The following is a 23,184-nucleotide window of genomic DNA, read 5'->3' on the forward strand; positions in this document are numbered from 1 at the left end:
AATAACGGGAAAATGATCTCTTACGTGGACAAGTGTTCATGGTGTACCACTCCATACACTGGCCAAAGGGGAAGGAGGCTACATAGGCGTTGGAGTCGACGCACTGCTTCATGTTGCTGCACCACATGCACTCTGAGCTGCTGCTGCTGGTGCATTCGCTGCAGGTGGTTCTCATGGCGCAGGGTGTCCGGCACTGCTTGGCACTGTGGTTGGCTGTAAAATGCAACAAACTCTTTTAGCACAGATGCCTCTGTGGGACATCAGCCTCTGCTGAACTCCAGGGCATTATAAAGCAGCAGCTATAAGTCTCTTAAGCTCATTTTAAAGGGTGAGAAATGAACACAAGTGAATTTTAAAAGGTGTCATTGTTACAGCAAGAGGTATAATGAGCCTCATAGCTATTCACAAATCCATTTAGGCCTCCATCTGCCTTTTGTGTACCCAGTATCAGCCTAATGACAGCCTCATCAGGCAGACATGAGGCATCTGCAACAAAAATGAGCATCAGGCATGACAATCTACTTGTGCAGCCTCAACAAGAACGGACAGAAAGGTTACAGAGGAAAAAAACCCTTTCTCTTCAGCTAGTTCTTAGACATGGCATTACTCATGCATGCAACTTCTTTTTTCTGTTATGTAAAAATACATGTGCATTAAAAGATTTTAAAATACACTGAACAAAAATATAAACGCAACACTTTTGTTTTTGCTCCCATTCCCCATGGGATGGACGTAGAGACCTAAAATTCATTCCAGATACACAATATAACCATCCCTCCCAAACAGTGGTCACAAATCAGTCCAAATGTGTGGTAGTGGGCACATCTGCTATATTGAGATAATCCATCCCACCTCACAGGTGTGCCACATCAGGATGCTGATCTGACATCATGAGTAGTGCACAGGTGTACCTCAGACTGCCCACAACAAAAGGCCACCCTGGAATGTGCAGTTTTGTCTCACAGCAAAATGCCACAGATGCCACAAGCAATGAGGGAACGTGCAACTGGCATGCTGACAGCAGGAATGTCAACCAGATCTGTCGCCCCTTCCATTGAATGTTCATTTCTCAACCATAAGCCGTCTCCACAGGCGTTTCAGAGAATATGGCAGCACATCCAACCGGCCTCACAACCGCAGACCTCGTGTAACCACACCAGCCCAGGACCTCCACATCCAGCAGGTTCACCTCCAAGATCGTCTGAGACCAGCCACCCAGACAGCTGCTGGAACAATTGGTTTGCACAACCAAACAATTTCTGCACAAACTGTCAGAAACCGTCTCAGGGACGCTCAACTGCATGCCCGTCGTCCTCATCGGGGTCTTGACCTGACTCCAGCTCGTCGCCGTAACAGACTTGTGTGGGCAAATGCTCACATTCGATGGCGTCTGGCACGTTGGAGAGGTGTGCGCTTCACGGATGAATCATGGTTCACATTGTTCAGGGCAGATGGCAGCTGAGAATGTCCCAGTTCTTGCATGGCCAGCATACTCACCGGACATGTCACCCATTGAGCATGTTCGGGATGTGCTTGACCGGCGTATACGACAGCGTGTACCAGTTCCCACGAATATCCAACAACCTCGCACAGCCATTGAAGTGGAGTGGACCAACATTCCACAGGCCACAATTGACAATCTGATAGACTCCATGCGACGATGTGTTGCACTGCATGAGGCAAATGGTGGTCACACCAGATACTGACCGGTTCTGGGTCCCCAGACCCCCAATAGCGCAAAAAACTGCACATTCCAGGGTGGCCTTTTGTTGTGGGCAGTCTGAGGTACACCTGTGCACTACTCATGATGTCAGATCAGCATCCTGATGTGGCACACCTGTGAGGTGGGATGGATTATCTCAATATAGCAGATGTGCCCACTACCACACATTTGGACTGATTTGTGACCACTGTTTGGGAGGGATGGTTATATTGTGTATCTGGAATGAATTTTAGGTCTCTACGTCCATCCCATGGGGAATGGGAGCAGTAACAAAGGTGTTGCGTTTATATTTTTGTTGAGTGTATAAACATAGTGAGCTCACCTGGTCGTTCGCACAGGCTGCCATTCACCGGGCTTATGCAGGTTTGAGCTTTCAGTCCGGTGGCTGCCGGCTCGGCCAGGTAGCCGCAAAACCCGGCGTCGCTTGGCTCACCCGGCAGCCATTGCAGGGTGGTGTTGGTGAACGGCGACATGTCCTCCCAGCACCAGTAGGACACGTTGATTTTCCTGAGCCCTACCCACGGCGTCACAGTGGCCTTGTACTGTAAACACCAAACCAAAGGAGGATTTCACACGATGGCTCTTTGCTCTGATCGAATTTGGTAACAGATTGCTGCCAGATTTTTCTGGAAAACATCTCAAACGTAAGCGTCAGTTACACTTATGCTGAAGATTAAATCAGTTTACCTAAATCAATTCCAAAACACATGTTTTTACTACAACACAAAGAGAAAATGTCAGTGCAGCTTTTCATTCATTCTGACGTGCAACACACTGCACCAGGCGCAGTGGCAATAAAGGCAGCTTTACCTCAGTTGACTTGAGAAGCTCCGTTATCCAACTCATCTCTAATCAATGGTTTTAATATTGCAATAGTAGCAAACAAAAAGACTTTTCTCTCTCTCGCAGGCATGAGAGGGATAACTGTACCTTTGAGATCGAATACAATCGCCATTTCTCGGATTGATTAAACCTGCCTGGAAACCGTTGGAACTACTGAACTGGATGTACACCATCAATACAACAAGGGAGCCTGTTCTCAAATCTCTGCGCCCGTATCATTGAAAACCAATGTTATTCCAGAGCGGTTAAGCTTCCATTATTCTCTACCCTTAAGCACAAAGATTACCGAAAAGCAACCACGAGAACAAATTTAGACCAGCAGGGGAAATCTACACGATTTCATTAGAATGGATGAAAGACACTTCTTTAATTCCAGCCTGACTTTGTGATTTAGACCCCTTTTGTCTTATTTAGCTTCAGCATTAGATTTGCCGTGTGGTGGCTGCAAGGCACTTTGCAGGATCGCTTTTTTTGCATGGGTGGCCTAAGTTAAAGGAGGCAGTATTTGCATTTGGTATGTAATTAGAAACTACAAAGAGCTATATTACTTTTTTCTTTTCTTTTTTTGTAGGGACTTTCCTGATATTACAAAATACTTTTTGTATTATCTACACATCTTCTTCTCGTCTATTTATGAATGAACTGATTGATTTCTTAATGGTTTAATGTGCAAAATGTAATAAAATCATTTCATGTCAAACATTTCAAAATAAGGGGAAAAAAAATCAGATAATTCTACTATTGGAGAAGATAAAACTTCTGTTAAATCTTCTGCTTAACTTGGTAAGATGCACAAATTTTTACAAACCTAAGGAAGTTTAACCCCAACTAACTTAAAAACTGAATTCAGACTTTACAACCCGATACCCAACAGTGCGTCCGGTCCATCCTCCGTCCATATCTGCGGATACGTGAACAGAATAAAGACGGCAGCTTGCGATGGTTGATTGATCGCAGGGATAGATTTTTGTGCATGTGCTCTAATGGAGCGAGTAAGAGATGTCTGAGCTCTGAGGAAGAGATCTGTTAATGGGAGATTTGTTTCACACTTAATGGTTCAAAAATCTCTCTCACACGCACGCACACACACACACACACACACACACACACACACACACACAGAATCCAACCAGAGCTCATTCAGATTAAGAAGGAAAAGAGAAGATTTCAAAAGCTACTGAAAAGACAGCCAAGGGCAAAAACTAGAGAAAGGGCACAAGAGTCCATTTATGCTCATCAATCAGAGAAAAACATGAGAAATAAAAATCTTTCTTACAGTGGACTTCAGATGTGCTGGTCTTTTGAACCCGTGTGTAACTTATTGATTTAGTCTTCTAATGTGTCCACATCCGCTTACTTCAACAAGACTGTATATCAAGGAAGGCTCTTTGTAGACGACATCATTAGTTGTCTAAGTAGTGTATCATTCTTCAGTCATTGCCTGATTTGATCTTTTTGCTGTAATTATCCATTTTTATCTCCGGCACTCTCAGCGCATCTCAAGTCTTATCGGTATCTTTCTCTCTGCTAGTCTGATGACCCAATTTCCCCAAGGAGAATATCACATTTTCTCTAATCCGATAATTAATATCCTGGCTACTTCCCCCTCCAATCGCCCCCTTCTCCTTACCACCACGCTCATTATCTGCAGCTCCTTCAGGACAAAGTCCACCTTCTTTTGTGTGGTCAGAGAGGCCAGGACGGCGTTGTGGTTCCTGCAGGTCAGCTTGGCGTTATCATACGAGTCCTTGGTCGTGATGAATTTCAGACAAGAGTTGCCCACCAGGTGCCAGCTTTCACCACACACGTTCTCTGCAGGGGAGAGAGTAGACGTCAATACTTCTGATATGCAATATGCAAGCTGACTGTATATCTACTGGAAAAACTGGCCACCTTCAGTTTATGTATGTCAGAAGCAGTACAGGTATTATAATAAAATACAGAACTTTTTAAAAAGCAGTTGTCTCCGTCTTGTAGACATGCAAAGTTTCAAACACGTCCATCAATGCCTCATCAGGTAACTTGTAAACTAAAACCAAGAATATTTCTGCTGTGTTTTTAATTCTATTCTTTGTTCGTTTTCCAAGTTCACAACTGATTTTGTAAAATTTGTAATTTTTCTTCACAAATCTATTTTTTTATTTTAGTTAAAAATGTTTTAATTTCCAGTTTAGTTTCAGTTGGCTGTAATATTTTTAGTCTATATTTCTGTCATTCACCAAAACAGAGCTTTCATCACTGTGTAGCATGTGGCTAATTATTTTTAATAGATTTCAGAGGGGGCAGCACGGTGGCTCGGTGGTTAGCACTGTTGCCTCTCAGAAAGAAGTTCAATTCCAACATCAGGCCAGGGTCTTTCTGTTAGTGGGGATTCATAGGTAACTCTAAATTGCCCATAGGTGTGAATGGTTGTCTGTCTCTGTGTGTCAGCCCTGTGATAGACTGGCGACCTGTCCAGGGTGTACCCTGGCTCTCGCGTAGGAGTGACTTTCCTTCTGACAGACTTTATCTGATATATGAACAGTTAACTTGGGTTTGATAACTAGAGAGATAAAATTGGTGAATATCTGTTCAGCACTTCCTGCTTATCTGTGCTGTGTATCAATATTTGACTATTTAAATTCTGTTATCAGTTTTGCACCTCTAGATTTCAGAAACTAAGTATGATTCGTGTTGCCTTTTGCCTGTGTGTGTGTGTGTGTGTGTGTGTGTGTGTGTGTGTGTGTGTGTGTGTGTGTGTGTGTGTGTGTTGTCGTAATCTTTTCAAATTAAAACTGCTTTATTTCTTCCAAGCATCCCTGTTACCTGGCAGCGAGATGCACTCTTGGTTGCGAGAATCCCACTGACAGTTTTGGTCCACAGCACAGCTCTTGCAGCTTGTTTTCTTGTTGCACACGTACGACGGATTGTCCTTGGGGCAAACTTCATACTCTGCTATGGCCCCCTGAGAAAAGAAACCCGAAAACAACAGACATCAACACTTTGGACTCTAAACTGCAAAACAATTACATTTCATGATGCGTAAATGATATTCATTCAGATGAAACAAAAAACAACAAAACAAAAAGAAAGGAAACATTTTTTATTAGTCACGCAGAATAAAGGGGAACAGATATATGAGGACCAGACAGATCTTTTCAAATTCGTTCAAAAAGATTTAAACTTCGGATGCGCTGGAAAAAAAAAAAAAAAAAAAAATCAAAGTCTTCTTTTTCCTACAACACAGCTATTTGAATTTAAATATTCGATTATTTAATAACTGAAGTCAGAGATATTGAGACTCATTTCTCACATATTGTGCAGATAAGAGTGCTGAAAGAGACATTTGAACTGTGCGAGTCTGCCGGCGGCTAACAGAGGAGTAATCTGATCATAGATTGACAAACCAGATCCAGCAAACATGAAAATGTTTCATTAGTTGTCACACAAAGCACTGAATTCTGCTCAAGTCTATCCATTTAGTAGACATGGCTGATTATTTTAGTAATAGTATATTTGCTTGCACAGAAAGCCCGAGTCCTTTTTTCTTATTAAACAAGAATTTTATCTTAGAAACGTTTCTTCTTTCTTCCCCCCACATTACTTACATAAAACAATCCACTTACATGTTATATAAACCTTTAAATTAGCCTACATCTTACTGCTCGGGTCGCTAATGAAACACATTATATTATGTTATAAATATGGACTCACGACAAACTGTAAAAACCATTACACGACATACCTGCTTCAATAAAAAGGAAGAAAATATTAATGTTGACCTTCTTATTATGAATAAATACATTGTGGTAATCATACAATGAAAGAACGGATGAAACGTTTTTACTTGTAGAAGCTGAGATACCACCGCAGCACATATCAGCATCACCATTTGATGAAAACACATTTTTGGGCTCCGCGAGTGCTGGGTTGAACTAAGTGCCTTAATTCCATATTGACAGTGACAGCATCACACAGCTGCTGTGAACCTCTTGTTCCACCTCACTCCAAAGATGTTCCATTGGACTGAGATCTGATGACTGCGGAGGCCGCTTGAGTACACTGGATTGAGATCATTTCAGGTTTGTGACATGGTGTGATACCCTGCTGGAAGCAGCCATCAGATGATGAGAACACTGTAGTCATAAAAGGACCACATCGTGTGCACATGATTATAATCAGAAACCATACTCTGGTAAGGCTTTGGCATCCACACAATATTCACTTGCTATGAATGAACCTAAAGCATGCCAAGAAAATATCAACAACACCATTACGCCACACCACCGTGGTTTTAACGACTGGTTATTTGAGTTACTGTTGCGGTCCTATCAGATCGAAGCAGTGTGGCCTCTGTTCTCTGACCTCAGGCATCAACAAGGTATTTTTGCCCAAACTGCTGCTCACTGGATCTTTTACATACAAACATGCCATTCAAAGTTCCTCAAATCACTCAAACACACTCACACGCTTATGCTCACTTTGAATTTCTGCAGGTCATTTTGATCATGTCTAAAATGCCTAAATGCATTGAGTAGCTTGCAGTTATATTGGCAGACTAAGATATTTGCATTACCTAGCAGCTGAACAGGTGCAGTGAGTGTACATTATAACAGAGCTGCAAGATGGAAAGGTGTGTGTAGGGTGCTACTGACCATCACAGAAAATCCCCAAAAAGGTTCGTTTGCACGCATACATGGAGCGTCCTATTCTGGAGCATTGTTGCATGGCAGTGAGTGTAGACTCAAAAAAGTAATTTGCCATTAACATAATGTAAGCACTCAGATTCTAGGGATCAGGGTTATTTTGATTTCTTTTAAGGACACATGGGCTGGACTGAGACAGGCTGTATTTTTCCCTCTGATGTGTGTTTTAAGATGAAATAACCTTTGGAGAAAAATGGAAAAAGTTTGTGTAGTCCATTGAAAGCAACAAAAAGTTGCCAAAATTAGTGAAGCTGCACTGGAATTGGCTCCAGGAAACTATTGTGTCTGAGCATTCATTATTCTGTGCTTCAAAGAGCCTCTGACTGCTCGAGATCATAACAACACTACCTATTCATGTATTACAATAAGTTGCAAAATTGCACTCGGCTTGCGTGGCAACAAAATGTTAGTTGGCAATGTTTGCTGAAGTGAATACACATCCACGCATGTAAACATCAGATTGTGAAGTTCTGCAGCTTGCAGAAAAACCACTGGTGTCCAACAAAACCATTACTTTGTGTGTTTAATGTCCAACAAAGGGTTTTTTCTCCCCCAAGCAATGAGGTGACTGCAGGCAGTAAGCCCAGCAGGCCCCTTCTCTACAACCTGATATATCCTGCTTTCTGGATCCTCCCAGGCTTATAAGAAGCACCTCTTCAGCTCCTATATGTAACACAGTTAGAGGCGATGTCCCCAAATGCTCTGGGCAGGGTGGAGAGCAAGTTTTCTTACCGATGCAGAGGTGCAGTTACTTCCAAGAGACACGCATTGGCTCGAACACCACTGGCAGCCGTTGGTGTTGGCAGTGCAGCTGTAACAGTCGGTATACTGGTCACATCTCTCAGCATCACCGTCTGCAAAATGTAGAACAGGGTGCACTTTTTTTTTTTTAATTTATAAGAACAGAGACAGAAATCTTCCAGTCAGTTCAAAAGTCAAAGCAACCAGTAACTCTGTTTCTGCCATTAACCACAGCTCAGTCAAAACATTTGCCGTCTCTTTCGGGGTATCCAGTGTTGACTGCCAGATCGCATCCCTTGTATTTAATGTGCCGGAAAGAGATGCCATGGAGCGGTTTCCATCTGCCAGCACTGCTGTAGAAGCAAGACCGGAAAATAAGACAGCCGTGCCGAGGAGAAAGACTGATGTTTCTGGGTTTTCCTCTTTGTGTGACAACTGACAAACAAACGGAAGACAACTCTCAACAGGAACCAGAGAGAGAAGGCTGGACTGTCCTTCGTGATTACCTCACTGACACGCACGCTCACATGTAAGAAATTGTGTGTGGGTGCATCAGTGTCACGAGTGTTAGCGTTGGGGGATGTTTATAACTAGAAATCAAAATGTAATAAAACCTCAATGCAATTAAAAACCAAACAAACACATTTGCACATCACACAAAATGTAAACAAAAACAGAATCCAGGATTTTATTTGGTAGAGAAAACAGAAACCATAATGAGTGTTGAAATTGGGAAAATGTACTACTATATTAGCTAATTTTGAGCAGCAATACATCTTTAAAAAGTTGGAACGGAGGCAAAAAAAAAAAAAAAAGACTGGTAAAAAGTAAAAGTGAAAAAGTAAGTGGTCCTAAAATGAAACAGCCAGTGGGACATTTTGCAACTAATTAATTGAATTAGCACCAGGTCAATTCCTGTTTTTACTGCCAGAGTTTCTCAGAAGGTGGGCAGAGGTTCTCCAATTAGCAAAAAACTGTCAACAACAATCAGAATGTTCTCAACATAAGATGGTGAAGTCCTTGAATATCTCATCATCTACATAGTATGCTTGCACTAGTGCACCAGTGGCCAGTCGTGCTCCTGTATGCATTTCCCCCAGCGGAAATAATATCTCCAGTTCTAGAGAGAGTGTGTCGACAGCAGCTCTCTCTGATTCTAGTGGCCCCTTGATGGATGTGGATATAATGAGTCTTTTAGCACCAAGGCCTTGGCAGTTTCATCTCTGAAGGGACCTCCTCTCTCAGGTGGGAGGAGAAGTGGTTCATCTGCGCCCGGATCTGGCGCCTTCATGCTTACCTGCTGAGAGGTCTAATGTGATAGATAAGCAAGCATAGTAGCAACAATCTAGGGCCTCAACCAGACCTTCAAGCAATGGTGCTAGGACCGGCGCAATCCTCCATTCCAGTGGTCTATTCTGGATATTTTGACATTGCTGCAGGAGATTCAGCAATATCTGCTCATCTTATTGGTTTTGATTGGGTTGCACATCTCCTTGTCATAAATTTTTGTAAAAGGGTTTGCCGCCCGAGACCCGTGGTTAGGTTCAGTGTCCCTGCATGGGTCTTTGGTGCTGGAGCCCCCTTGTAGACCCCTTTGAACCCACCGAGTCCATGTATACAAAATTTCTTTCATATAAGACTGCACTGGTTCTCCCATTGGCTTCTGAAAAGCGAGTAGGTGACCTTCACGCTCTGTCTGTGCATCCCTCCTGCACACAGTTCTCTCCTGATGGCCTCAGGGTCGTATTGTACCCGAATGCGGCATGTTTACCCAAGGTCATTCCTGCATCTTATAGCTCAATGGAATTTGAGCATCTGAGCTTTTGCTCCTCTTCTTTTGCATCTAAGAAGCAGAAGAGGATGCACGTGTGCTATGTACAAACATTAAGAGCACTCAGAATGTGCTTTTATGAGACCAGTTGTCTGCTTCGCTAATCCGACTACAGGTAGACCCCCCTGTTTAAACAGAGGCTGCCCCACTGGATTATAGAAGCTATCTCACTGGCATACAGCACCAAGGATCCCGCTTTGTCCCGCTTCTTTGTGCTGGGTCTACTGCACACTGGTGATGCTGGTGGTCCGACTCCAGTTTGATGGCTGCTCTATGGGGTGCATATATATGTTCCATACTTATGTGTTGCACCTCATTCCTCTCCTTCAGGGAACAGAAGTTATAGGTATAACTGTTTGTTTCTGGATGATGCATGAGGGCCATATTTTCCACATTCCAAAACTTACCACACATACACAAACACGCACAAGCACACACAGAGGAAAACACCCAGGTGACATATTTTTTCGCTCATTTTCCCTCTTTGATGTGAGGAACTGTGTTGGCAGCCCATGACAAACAAGCCGTTTCTGGCAGCGTATGCATCTCATCGGACATCAGTGAAGCGAATGCAGATGAGTTCTGCACACACTGAAGGAAAGCATCGAGAACCCCAAATTATCTTGGATTAGCTTCACGTGCCACGTCCGTGCGGCATTTCAATGCAACTGCAGCGTCACCTACATGATCTCGTGTTGCAGGAGGGCTGCTGCTGCTGTTCAGTGCCGATAACGTCGCTTTCCCAAGGCAGACAGGCCTCCTGGGTGGCGTTCCACACGCAGTGAATTCCTGGCCAGGCCTGGCTGCAGGACGTCGGGCTGGAAAAGGCCGAGCAGCTGGGCGAGGTGTACGTGAGGACATCGCGGAGCAGTAGACTGTTAAAGCCACCGAACACGTACATAACGCTGCAGGAGAACACAAGAAAAGAATTAGAGGACTACAGGTGAAATAGATGTTAGGAGGGAAGGGATTCAGGAAGTAAGACAAGTGAATTTCCTCCCTACTATTTTGCCCAATTTCAACCCTTTTTGCACACTCTAAGTGATCCTCCTCTTCTCTGGGCTTCAACCTGCCTCTTAAGTCTGCTAAATCCCCAACAAGCGCTCTCTTCCTGTGCAGATGGACCTGACAGGACCCCCTACTGTGCACGTGTTAGAGTGCATTTTGATGATGGGTCCAGGTCGTTTCTGAAGATGTTTCTCCACTGGCCTATGTTCAGCTACTGGGATTACTCTGCGAGCGTGGGCCTAAGCGTATGCATGCTCTCAGACTCATCCACCAATTACCCATTCACAGGCTGCCCGGCCGGGTAGATGGGTAATTTGCACAAGTCTGATCAAAAGCCACCCCCACTCCACTGGATCGTGGAGGGCACACTTCAAACTGCACGCTGAGGACATCCTGCTGAGTGCCTAGATCGGGAGGAGGAGAACATGGTAGTCTTGCAGGGGACTACATCAGTTAACCACTTTCTTTTCTTCTCATTTAAAAGATGTGAGTCATTGTAGAGAAAAAGTCTTACGGATAGTGAAAGCGTGTGTTTTCCCTCCCAATCATTTTCTTTCAAAAATATTATGAAAACTGTTTTTTAACAGAGAATTTAAAGAAACTGAGATAGCAAGACACAGTTCAAAGGAAAGACTGTGCCAGGTTTTTTTGGGGGAGCCTGAAAGCAAATGCAGATCCTTTACTTTAAAGTTCAGACCAAAGGATGCTTGGAGAGTTTTGCTGTAGTACTTAAGTTAATGTGGAGCAGGTACATCAGTCTCTGTCTTCAATATAACAACTCAAACCTGACATTAAGGACTACAGCAGTAGAGCCTGTTTTTTTAAACCTTATTACGGCTTCTTGTAAACTTGCTTATCGTCATTTAATACATTTTAAAAAAATACCGCTCAGTTCAACTGCTGTGAACTTTTGATTGCGCTGAACTCGAACAGTTAATGAATGCATGAACAAACTTTGAACTGCTCCCAAGGAAGTGGAGTCATGAGTAATATAAGGACTGCCCCAAACAGGGGTAGTGATTAATGTTAATATTTAATGTCTTCTATACAACAGGATGTATAATTTAATATGGATCGCAGCGTCTTGCTCTGCTGGCAGAGCAGATCATATTTAGTGATGACTCATCGCTTCTGCTCGCAGCACCATCCCCATCACAATCTATTCATATTGCAGACTGATAATGAAATGTCATGTATGGATCCACACAGCTTTTCCCAAGGCAACAAGGGTTTGATTTTTCCCTGTGATGCATTGTTTGCTCGTTTTCCTTTGCTTCAAGTGTTTCCCCTTTGTCCCCGCTCTGTGCTGCCATAGTGCAAGACCATTTCCTTATGCTACACCATAAATTCAACACAATTTAAGAAGCAACAATAACCCCACGTGTGTTGCAATTGTCCCCTATCAAGCAAAGGACGTGTATTTGAAGGGTTTAAGCCAACAAAGGAACTCTGAGGACTCCCTTTTATCAAAAAGTCTGCTGCCAATACTTGAAAATCTCTTGTTCTGTTCTCAACTGTCACTCTGAATGCCAAAGCATCCATTCATGAATTCAGCTTCTCTTTCTTAACAATCCTTTTTAATCGTTTTTCGACAACAAACGGCAGCTTTCTACGTTTTTGCGTTCCTCATTTCCTCTCTGCTGATGTTTTGTGGTTGTTCCATCATCCATCTAACAAGTCCACAGCGATCATAAATAAAACAAACAGGAAAGGAATGGAGTGAAGAAGAAAAATCATACAGGAGCTCATGTTTAATGAGATTCATATATGTACTGCAGAGGATTTTCCACTTTTAATCCGGTGAGTTTTCAATTACGTAATTAATTAAAGATTACCCATCACTGAAGATTGCAGAGTGTCCGAAGCGGTTGACATCGTGGTACAGGTCCGGTCGAGGTAAGACTGTCCACTCATCACACGCTGCAATGAAAAGAAGACAGAAGTTAAACCCTTCACCTGCTCCCACTCGTTATAACATACATGTCTTCAGCTGTGGCAAACTCCGCTGACACGCTCTGGGTGGTTAGCGAGGCTCATCTTCTCGTGTCAGACAAGCTAATGGCCGAAGTGACTGAGACACTGATCACAGGTAGTGGAATGCCATAGCTGAATGTAAAGGCAGGTAAAAGGTGCAGAAGGGGACAGAGAGTCAGTGATGGTTTTGTTTGACCCACATAAGCAGACGTAAGTGACCAATTTCCAACAGTCTGATGGTTCAAACGAAGTCTGAACTGGTATCCCTGGATTTGACTTGCATGTCTCTAAGCCTGGCCTTTCCATTTTTGGTGGTAGAAACTGCAATAGGGTGTTTTGAACCTGCGACACACTAACAAGTTATTCTGGGTCCTTTCTGCAATTTGCAGGTGGAAGAATTCACAATCTGTTAAACGATTAGGCTCTCAGAAAGCTTCAGACCCACAGATTTTGCATATTCATATGCAGATCTGTCAGTCTGAAGTTACACATATGGATGTTGTTATCCGAACTAGTGCTACCCAACTTGTTTGTCTAGTAACTAATAAAATGAAGCAAAGGAGAAATGTTTCTATTCTTACTGCAACTTACCTACAGTTTGAAATTCAGCCACTGGAAAGCCGCCGTGATGTCATGACCTCTAAATTTCTATATTGGTGTTTAGCAGGTAAATGAATAACTGAATGGTTTGATTCCTTTATGTTTGTTTTAATGGAAAGCAGCAGCAGTATGTGCAGCTATAAAATCTTAATGGAAAAAAAAGAATGAGCTTGAAAGTCAAAGCCTAAAGAAGCCAGCACAGTGACTGTGGTAAATCACATTCACACGGTACAATGCAGTGCAAGTCATCATAGTCTCCCAGAGGAGATGGACGGACATCTGTGAGAGCTCCACGTTCACGAGCAGACAGTGCCCTCTGGTGTCAGAGGATGGCACTGCAGCTGGTGTGGTGCATTGCCCCTCACGGTGGTTATGTTACAACACGATTTACCAATGTCAGGACAGTGGACAGCTCTTGAATTCTATGCTCTAATTGAGTTCAGCTTGTTAAGGAGAGACAATTAGTTCTCGGCGCGGGGTCATCTTGACTCTAATTACCACTGCGGCTGCTGACACCGACCCTACAGCTGGCTGGTGCTGGAGTAATATAGTGAGCTAGTACTTTCAGTCCAATTACAAAATCATAGAGAGGATGAGGAGTGGCAGGCAGAGGTCAGAAACAAGGAGGGGAGGGGTTGGTGGGCTTAAAGTTTATTAAATCTAAAAGTTTGGCTCGAATAATCTCTGGGGAAATCCCAAAAACAATTTGTCGCCAGGGTCAGATGAGCTAGTCTCATTTCGCCAGGCAAGACACAGCATGCGGTAACTTAAACATATGTGGCACATGTTGCCTCATCATCCGTTCTTCATACCACAAAGGGATGTCTTAGTCCGAACCTGCAATTCTCGAGAACAAAAGCTGTGAGAGATCGGAGGACGTGTGTGTGCCCCTGAGAGATAGTTTCACTGCTTGTCAATCATGATGGAAATGACACAGCAAACCCTCACATGTCCCGGGGCAATTTTCTGCCTCCGGGGAATTCTCCCATCCGGAGAGAGTGAAGTCTCTCATTAATAAGCAGCTTGCGACGGCACTGCGGAAGGAGGCAGACTCAATTTATGACAACGTTTATAGGCAGTTAACAGAATGAGGAAGCCGGGATGGTTTGTGACAAAGCTGTGTTAGCTTACATTAGGACAAAGAGGAGAACTTGAAACAGGATTATAATTAGTTCTCAAAAATCAACTCTGATCTCAGTATTTTACTTGTAAAAGGAAAGAAATCTGATTTTCTACTCTGCCAGCAGTCTGCACAGGGGCTCTGCTGTCAAGTAATAATTTACAAACCTAAGGTATCCCGAAGAATTGCAACATAGCATTCAGAAAAGAGACTGCATGAATAAACACGAATAAATATAGTTTATGTCCCCAAAGCTATGAGTAGGAATGCCCACCCTGCTTTACAGACACCCTGAAATCCTCACAGAGCAGCTTGGAGGGGAAGGTCCATAAAATTGAACTTGCTAGTTTTCAACCCTGAAGCCCAGGTTTTCCTTTATGTCACTAATTTGTATGAGAAGTGCACATCAGACACACTAATTAAAAATTGATTTAATATCATAACTCCCTCACAGCAGGTAGGTTGGAGCAGCAGGCCCCAGCCTTTGCATCACGGACCGGTTTAATGTCAGACAATGTTTTCACTGACCGGCCTTTAAGGTGTCGCGGATAAATACAACAAAATAAAATGATACGACCAAGACAAAAACTGTGGTATTTTGTAAATATAATATTAAACGCAAATTCACTGTATAATTGTGTAACTTTATTAGCAGCGTCCTCCTGAAATGCACCAACAACATTGAGAGTAACGTCCTCCTCTCTCTGGTCGCTATGGTATCACGTAAATATTTCTTTCAAAATAATACACACAACTACAACACAGGAAAAGACCCAGGGAAACAGAGTTAGTGATGAAAACCCTGAGAACCATAAATTTCACACCCAAGCCTCAACTCTCGCAGCGAAGTACCAAACGACTCCGTCCCCAGCCCCCGGGTCCGGGGCTGCGGACCGCTGGGGTAGAGGATTGGATCTTACTGGGGGCGACTTCCCGTTTTGTCCAGGAAAGCCCTTAAAGCCACTCAAGAGGAGTGGCTCTTTTTTTGCAACACGAACTGCAGTAAACACCTTTGTGTGCCTTCCAGTACAATCACTGGTAAACCAGTATGACTGTGTCTGAGAAAAATCCCAGACGACAATTAACTACATATGTCAGGTGTTTAAGAAAACACAAAACAAAACCTGCTCGTGCTCACCCTTCCAGGGGCGGGGCTAACACCACAGACTTCCTAATACCGTCATGTTGAAATGAGCAAAAGGAAAGAGCTAGAAGCTTCCAAATACTTAGGCGATATTATTTCAAAAGCCCGAACTTCAAGAAACAAACTAACTGTCTGGGCAAACGGACAAAGTTTGCATCCCTAGCCAAGGCAAATTCCCAATTTTCACCTTTTAAAGATGATCCAGAGCCACATCAAAACTTTATGGATCGTTTCTTTTTTTCCCCTTCTTCCTATGCTCCCCCTTTGCAGGTAGTTTTAATGAAATATCGTTTGCAGTTTTGCAGTTTTTGATCTCGCTGACAAACAAAGAGTGCGCATCGCGTACTTCTGCCAGAGCTCTCGCCTTAGCGGAGGAGTAATTCCAAGCGCCAACTCATTCGACTGGTAATTTAAAGCAAAGTGTTTCTTCTGAAACGGTGAAAATCAAAAGCTATCTGGAGGAACAATAAATATTTTGAAATCAAAACCCCACAGGATTCAGCTTTTCCAAAGCATTAAGAATTATGAAGAACAGGATTGTTATGCACATAAATAAAGTGAGAAGTCAAAAAGCACCTTCACTCTCTCAGTTAGCTTTAATTTCTCTCTTTTTATACCAAGATCCAGCATAATAATACTAGTGTGAATATGACAAAAACACCACAGTGCTGGAAAGCTTAACAACATCTCGTTATGAGTATTTATTTATTATTTTATTCCAGTTATGAATAGAAGATGCGTTTTTATTGAGTCTGCAAGTTGCAAAAATCTGACCTTCTGTTGCTCCAGTGGAGCTTCCTAGTGACAACAAGAAGCCTGCCGCTGTACTAAGCAGCTCTCAGGTGTGAATGCATGTAGATGGGTGTAAGCAAAGAGCCTTAGTGAAAGGAAAAAGTCTGTGTGTGTTACTGACCTAAATTGTAGGCCAAGAAGTCCGATGAGAAGCACTTGGCGCCGTGGCTCATGGAGGTGTCGTTGTGGGTATTTCCACCAAACACCAGCATCATCCCACTAACCATCACTGCTGTGTGGAGGTACCGGAAGAAGCCGCTGTCTCTCAGAATGGTCCTGCACAGCCACAGTTTGGATTGTTGTTAAGCACTTGAACGCCACACGGCCCTTATTTTCAGAGCACCAGCGAGTTTCATTTTAAAATGTCGTCACGTGAACGCTTTTTGTAACTCAAGAGAGTTAAGTTTGTTTTCCTTACACATGCAAACTTTGCCTTAAGTACTGAATGTTGAACCTTGGCTTGTTCAAAGATGCTTCATCCGCAGAGTGCAACCTCCTGCCATTAGCAGAGGTTTAGACATGTGAAGGCTGCGCGGCACTTCTGTGACTAATTCTATCAAAATAAGGCGAAATCTCTGCAAGGTCAAAGTGCTGATTACCAAAATAGTTTTTACAAAGGTATCAGCTGAAGAAAAAGGGAAGTCAGTAAAAGAAGGCAGTGCATTTAAGTTATTACTGTAATGTAAATGGCATTTAAGTACCTGTATATCCTTACAGTGAAAGGTTTGGAAAGTGATAATTAAAAATAATTTGGGGGCTTATCAGGTCGACATATTTTCCGCAGTTGCTGGCCAGCTCCACACGTGTTCACGCTACTTAAAAAACTTTTGCGGTACAGCGTGCACATAGGCAGGACACGTCATGCACATTTGCTAGCTGTAAATGCTCCAGACTGCTACCTGGGATTTTCACACACCCACACAATCACATCAGGTTGTAGTTTGACTGCATATTTTCGATCCAACTGCTTGCACTCTCGCACGTAACTGTGCTGGGTATGACTTGAGGTGCAGTACATGTGTGAAAACCCTGCTACTGTAGCATTTAAGCAAGCATATTTCATAACAAAACAGAAAATCTCTCACCATTTCCTCTTGCCCACATCAAACTTGTAAAGGTCTCCTGCTAGGCCATACTTGTTGGCGCTGAAGGCTTTGTAGCCTCCGTGGATGTAGATGGCTCTGGTGCTGGGGTCAAACACACTGCTGTGGCCATAGCCCCCCTGGACCAGGGCACCATCTGTGGACACGATGCTCCATGTGTTCTTGGCTGGAGGGTCACATAATAGGATTTTACTGGACAATTAAAATCTAAATTCAAGTTTTCACAATGTAATGAAATACTCAAATACAAGAGTTTTTACTAGAGATCATTACTGCTGGGCTTTGCAGTGTGTGAAAGACGTATCAGACTGCCATCACTTCTTATTGCTGATAGCTCAGGTAAAGATAACATCCAAGTTTAAAATGTGCTCGTCCATCAGCCACAGCCGCAATTGAATTCACCCAGTTTTCTCAGGCAGATTGCGTCTCAGATGACGACGAGACCTCTTAAGCATCTTCACTTTCTTTTCATAAACATGTATATTTTTAGTTTAGTTTGACCACATTCTCACAAGTGCCTAAAACCTACCAATGTTGTACTCTTGCACCTGGCTGATGTAACCGTACAGAGGACAGTGCCCGAACAGAACTAGCATGACGGGACCGTCCCCCTCGTGGACAGGAGGCACAATGTGGGCAGAGTGTCCCACCACGGCGTACTGCTCCTTGGCCCTGGGGCTTAAAAGGACCCAGGTCTGATTCTGGATGTGGAAAACCCACAGCTGGCTCGAGACATTTCCTGTAGCATCGATCTTTCCGCCATACATGTAGATCTTACCCTGGAGGGAACAAAGAGTGAAGCAGGATTATATGCACACTCCAAAGACTTTTTGCAGAATTTTGCTAACAAATTAAGTTAAACTTTCTTATAATTCACTGGAATAACTCACGGCAACAACACTACAGAGTCTGTATCGCTTGCATGTTACATATAAGAAGAATTATTATAATCCAGCAAATTGATGACTATTTTCATGTCTTGTTTGATATAACAAAAATAACAATACGCCTACTGCTGTTTCGCCTTCTCCTATGAATAAGCTGAAGATGGCCTGGAGGTCACACAGAATAATGGCTCTTCAAATTAAGAGCAGGCCATTTGACAGTGTTGGCTCCAGACTAAAAGTAGACATGATGAACATTTACGTAGGTGCAGCCAAGTTGGGAATTTTATTTTAATGCAGGAGCCAGTTTAGCTCAACCATATGACACGTGGCCATGTTCAAGTCCGGCTTATGGCCCTTTGCTGTGTGTCTTCCACTTCTCTCTCTCCCCACCTACCAATCTGTATTCACTGTTTTATTATCACATAAAGGCCAAAAAAAATTTTTTTTTAAATGCATCATATAATTTTAACGAAACAGACCTTTTGAGGCATCATGTGCAGTTTTCTATAAATCCGTTATGAGTAATGTCCTGAGAGTATGACGTCATGGTACATGACGTGTAAATTAAAATGATTTAAATTCTGTTTGTTAATCATCAATGGACCTCCTCCTCTTGTTATTATTCCACCAGAAATCCCTAAAAGTCTTTTTGCAGAGAGTAAACTGCCTCATTTCTGCATAAAAACACCCTGAGATTTATTTATATCCAAGCTGCAGATAACAAAAGGTTATCTAAAAGGCATAAAGAAAGAATAGGGAGGTTGTAAGATTTGTAAAATGCACCGCAGTACGAAGATGTAGTTAAGAGCATACACTCACTTTGTGCTTTCAACGACTTTAGCTTCACATACCTCGTGCAGGGCTAGCGAGTGGCCGTATCGTGGTGTGACAGTGTTGACGGAGGGGTCGAGGCTCATCCATGTCTTGCTGCTGACGTTATACCTGCAGGAACGAAGAAGCGGCTTTGCTCAGATTTACAGAAGGATTTCCCAGCTCGCTTTAAAATTGTATATGAAAGTGTTCAAAGTCTTTCACAAAGTAACCAAACAAAGCACAGCAAAGATTCTATTAATCACTTGACTCGCTGCATGAGATTATGCATTTAGCTGATTTAAAGTGTGATCGTAAATGCCGGCCCTGCAGCAAACAGTTTAGAGTTACTGCCTCGCTGCTTTTGCCTCTGCCAGCCTTTTAAGTTCCAGTTTTACATCAATCTCTCCTTCTGTTCCTGACTTATGTTGTTGTAGTACTGGCCAAACAATGTTTTTGCAGCACGTAAGGGCATCGCAGCAAGACGGCCTTCGGAATATAAACTGATCGCTTCATTCAATCCCACGATATTTGTTTGGAATCTTGTCACGGTTCGTGACATTTTGAGTTTTGAAGAAACCAAATGTTGAATTCAAATCATTTTTTGTCATATAGAGCCAAGTTACAACATCACTTTAAGGGACTTTTACTGTAAAGCAAAGGATATTAGATGAGCAAGCAAACATAAGGCTTCAAGTCTTCACATGTTAACGTGCTTTGATTTAATAAATCTCCAAAATTCGACAGTATTTGAGGAATGTGTGCTTGTTTAGGCAACCTGGTAGTTCAGTGTTTTAGGACCTCTGCTTTGGAAACTCAAGGGTCATAATAAATAAATAATTAAAATAAGATTGCAGCACCTTTGACAGATACCAGTGTATAACAAATATCTGGATCGCCAAGTAGGCCAGCAATCAAAGTGGATCTTATGTTCAGGTATAACAGTAAGAAAGCATTGTTACACTGGGTACAAGGTAACTAGTTACACTTAGGGGGATTATATATGTGTTCTAATTCAATTAAATAGGTTGTGCAAGGCGGACAAAATGATCATTTATAGTTTCACATGACCTAAGTTTAGGGGAAAAAAAGACGAAGAAAAAAACCACACCTTGGCTTACAGGCAATCTAATAAACCAAAACTTGAGCCGAGGGCATGTGTGTGATTGTCCTGGGTGGAGTTCAGGGTGATAACTTTGAGCCAGTGCTGTAATTTTATGGTTTTAATTACATGCCGTCTGTGTCCGAGACACACTGTCTGTACGGAGCTGTGTTCTTCTTCATGTCGATTTTCAGGAGGCGGGAAGTCCTGCGGCTTCTTCCTGACAGCCAAGTACAGCTTTAGCCCTCAGTACACTGGGCGTAAGTTTTAAATACTCAAATATTCTCCAAAAAAGACACTGTGTTTGAAAAGAACAAACCCTGCAGTCGCATAGCAACAAGGAGAACCAGTGTCTCGCAGCTCTTTTGGACGAGAGCTGCAGCCAATGCCTACAAATCAAAGCGAAGATGTTCGCTGGGGGGAGTCAACTTACGCTTTGACCATGTGATAGTCGGAGGCATTAAAGACGTAGCCTCCGATGACCCACATGACGCCCAGCTCAACTACAGCCTTGTGGGAAGCCCTGGCCAGCCCGGCCTCGGTGTACTCCTCTCGGCTCCAAAAAGAGGAATTGGCAGGAACCGAGACGGAGCAGTCAGGACCTGAGAGGGGAGGGAAAAACCACAGAGTTAAGGCTCCACAGGAAACTAGCCGATGTAGGAGGCTTGGTTAACTCAGGTCATTCCTTTAATTTCTACTTTTACAGGGACATAAAAAATATGACTGTACTAAAATAAAATCAGCATGAAGCAGGAAGCAGAAAACAAATTTGTTTGCTTGTTTGTTAAAAAGTCTTCACATTAAGAGGATAAAACTTCCAAGGATTTTATTCATTTAGAGCAAAGGAAAAGACATTGGGGACATGCAGAAGAATATATTTTTCCCACATTTACTCCCATCTAGTTATTTATTTGACGGTAACAGTGTGACTGTGCTTTAAAAGAGTTCTCCTTACGTGCTAATTTTTTGCCAAAACCTCTGCTTCAATCTACCTGATTGTCACAGAGCTTTCAAGAAAGAGGTTAAAGCAGGCGTGCTGCCATAAACTAGATCATAAAGTTTTTGGAGTTCAGAAAAACACTGACGTGATGCAGACGCTTTAGCTAATGGTGGAGACTATTCTTTAAGGAAACCATAACTATTAAAGCTTCATTGTTTTCACTGAAATAAATCTTTAAAAAGACAGATGGCTGTGGCCAGAGCTGCCTTCCTCTGTTTATGGACGAGAACAATATAGCCACCATAAACCGGAATCGCTCCTGAATGAAGGGAAAACTTTTCTGGCAAACAGAGACCAGGACAGGAATACAAAGATTGGCCTTTTCCTGTCAATCCTGCAGGCAGCGGCCGGGTCAGAGGGCTCTTTGATGACCCTTTTCATCTACAGTCCGTCCATCCTACCCGATGAGATGAATCCTCATCGGAATAAAACATTTACCAACCATTTAGCGCACATCGCTCTACCCCACAGCACAAACCGGATGTTCACCGCTGGACTAAAAAAATTACACATGCGACCGTGTGCCAGGAAAGGAAGTTCTCTGCTTCACTCCGACAATCAAGGTCACTTTACTTGTTCTGCTTTTTGTTCAGCAGCTAAATGAATCCCCAGTAGCTAATATTCTCAAACCTCTTCCTGCAGTGCTTAAATAACAACATTACTTTCACACCACAGTGGCATTTCCATAAATAAAAACAAACACGGTGTTACCACCTTTAAAAACATGTTACTTTTTAAGTCTATGAGTCTGTGAAAGAGAGATTAAAGACCGGGGTGGCTTGACTAAACAAGCATCTGTCTCTGCTTTTTGCACTGCCTGGTGTAGAAAATGAGTTAATTTGGAAGCTGGCAGCATAAAGTACACCAAGAGTGCTATTCCTCTGCTAAAACACCATGACAGGGTAATAAAGGCTAAAGAAAAACGCTAGTCTGTTTCTCAACTCCCTCAGCTTTGGTAATTAGATTGTGAGCACACTGCGCTGCTGATATAACTGCGGTTAAATTAAGCCGTTGTCTCTGCTTGTGCAAGGCAGCGCAGTGGAGCTGTTTAAGAACTAACAGAGCGGTTAGAGGGGCCATATGGTCCGGCACAAAAAGCATACAGCGGCGTCGGGTCATGACCAAATAAAATAAGTGAATAGTCATGACTCGACCAGAACTATGAGGAAGCTGATCGTGCTAAAAGTTCATTTCAAGTCCATCGGGTGACGGCAGATGGATGCCGTGGGGGCTGCAGAAACCTCAATAACAGCGCGGGAGGCTTAAAGCTTAAAGAGGACCCGGTTTGAATCACCAGATAAACAGGCAAAATCTGGACGGATGAAAGAAAACACTCTCTTTGCTAAACCTCCAACTGCTCTGCTGGAGCTGCTCAGTGCTCGACTGCACTGAGGTTTCCTCTAATTTACACTGAGTTTGCTTTTAGAAATCAACACAAAGTCCTGATATTGTTTAAAAAAAAAAAAAGGTTAGAAAAATACATAAATCAGAATTAACTGGTACCTTAAAAGTCTCAGCATATAGGCCAAAGACAGTCTTTTCATTACCTATAACAGGCTAAACAACTGTCATGCAGACCAGTGAAACTCTCCTTTCTCACAGTCTGAAGTTTAGCTCAGTATTTAACTAACTATACTACTAAGTATTTAACCAAGAAGTTTAATTACTTTGGTGTAGTAGGAACAGCCATGGGGGAAGTCTTTATCCGTCCTTCTCAATATCCAAAGCTGTCCAGTGAACCGGAGTCTTTGGGTCAATTCTGGCCCCTGGGCCTTATGTTTGACACCCCCCGATTTAGGCTAGATATCTCCTTAAAATGTT

At 42.9% G+C, this 23,184-nt stretch overlaps 1 protein-coding gene across 2 annotated transcripts in view; it reads right to left on the reverse strand.

Moving 5' to 3' along the window:
* The window catches only part of atrn (attractin), a 133,949-nt gene that overhangs the window by 91,163 nt on the left and 19,602 nt on the right, over nucleotides 1-23,184 (reverse strand). For both annotated transcript variants that reach the window (XM_082516171.1, XM_082516172.1), the window contains exons 6-17: nucleotides 20,797-20,965; nucleotides 19,303-19,393; nucleotides 18,094-18,343; nucleotides 17,547-17,730; nucleotides 16,583-16,737; nucleotides 12,667-12,751; nucleotides 10,508-10,728; nucleotides 7,984-8,105; nucleotides 5,372-5,510; nucleotides 4,197-4,378; nucleotides 2,046-2,265; nucleotides 25-213 (exon numbers count right to left, since the gene is read on the reverse strand). In XM_082516171.1, the coding sequence (XP_082372297.1) occupies nucleotides 25-213; nucleotides 2,046-2,265; nucleotides 4,197-4,378; nucleotides 5,372-5,510; nucleotides 7,984-8,105; nucleotides 10,508-10,728; nucleotides 12,667-12,751; nucleotides 16,583-16,737; nucleotides 17,547-17,730; nucleotides 18,094-18,343; nucleotides 19,303-19,393; nucleotides 20,797-20,965 (2,007 nt within the window). The remainder of the gene's footprint in view (nucleotides 1-24; nucleotides 214-2,045; nucleotides 2,266-4,196; nucleotides 4,379-5,371; nucleotides 5,511-7,983; nucleotides 8,106-10,507; nucleotides 10,729-12,666; nucleotides 12,752-16,582; nucleotides 16,738-17,546; nucleotides 17,731-18,093; nucleotides 18,344-19,302; nucleotides 19,394-20,796; nucleotides 20,966-23,184) is intronic.

This window comes from Aulonocara stuartgranti (genome assembly GCF_965226115.1).
Source record: "Aulonocara stuartgranti genome assembly, chromosome: 19".
Lineage (NCBI taxonomy): Eukaryota > Metazoa > Chordata > Actinopteri > Cichliformes > Cichlidae > Aulonocara > Aulonocara stuartgranti.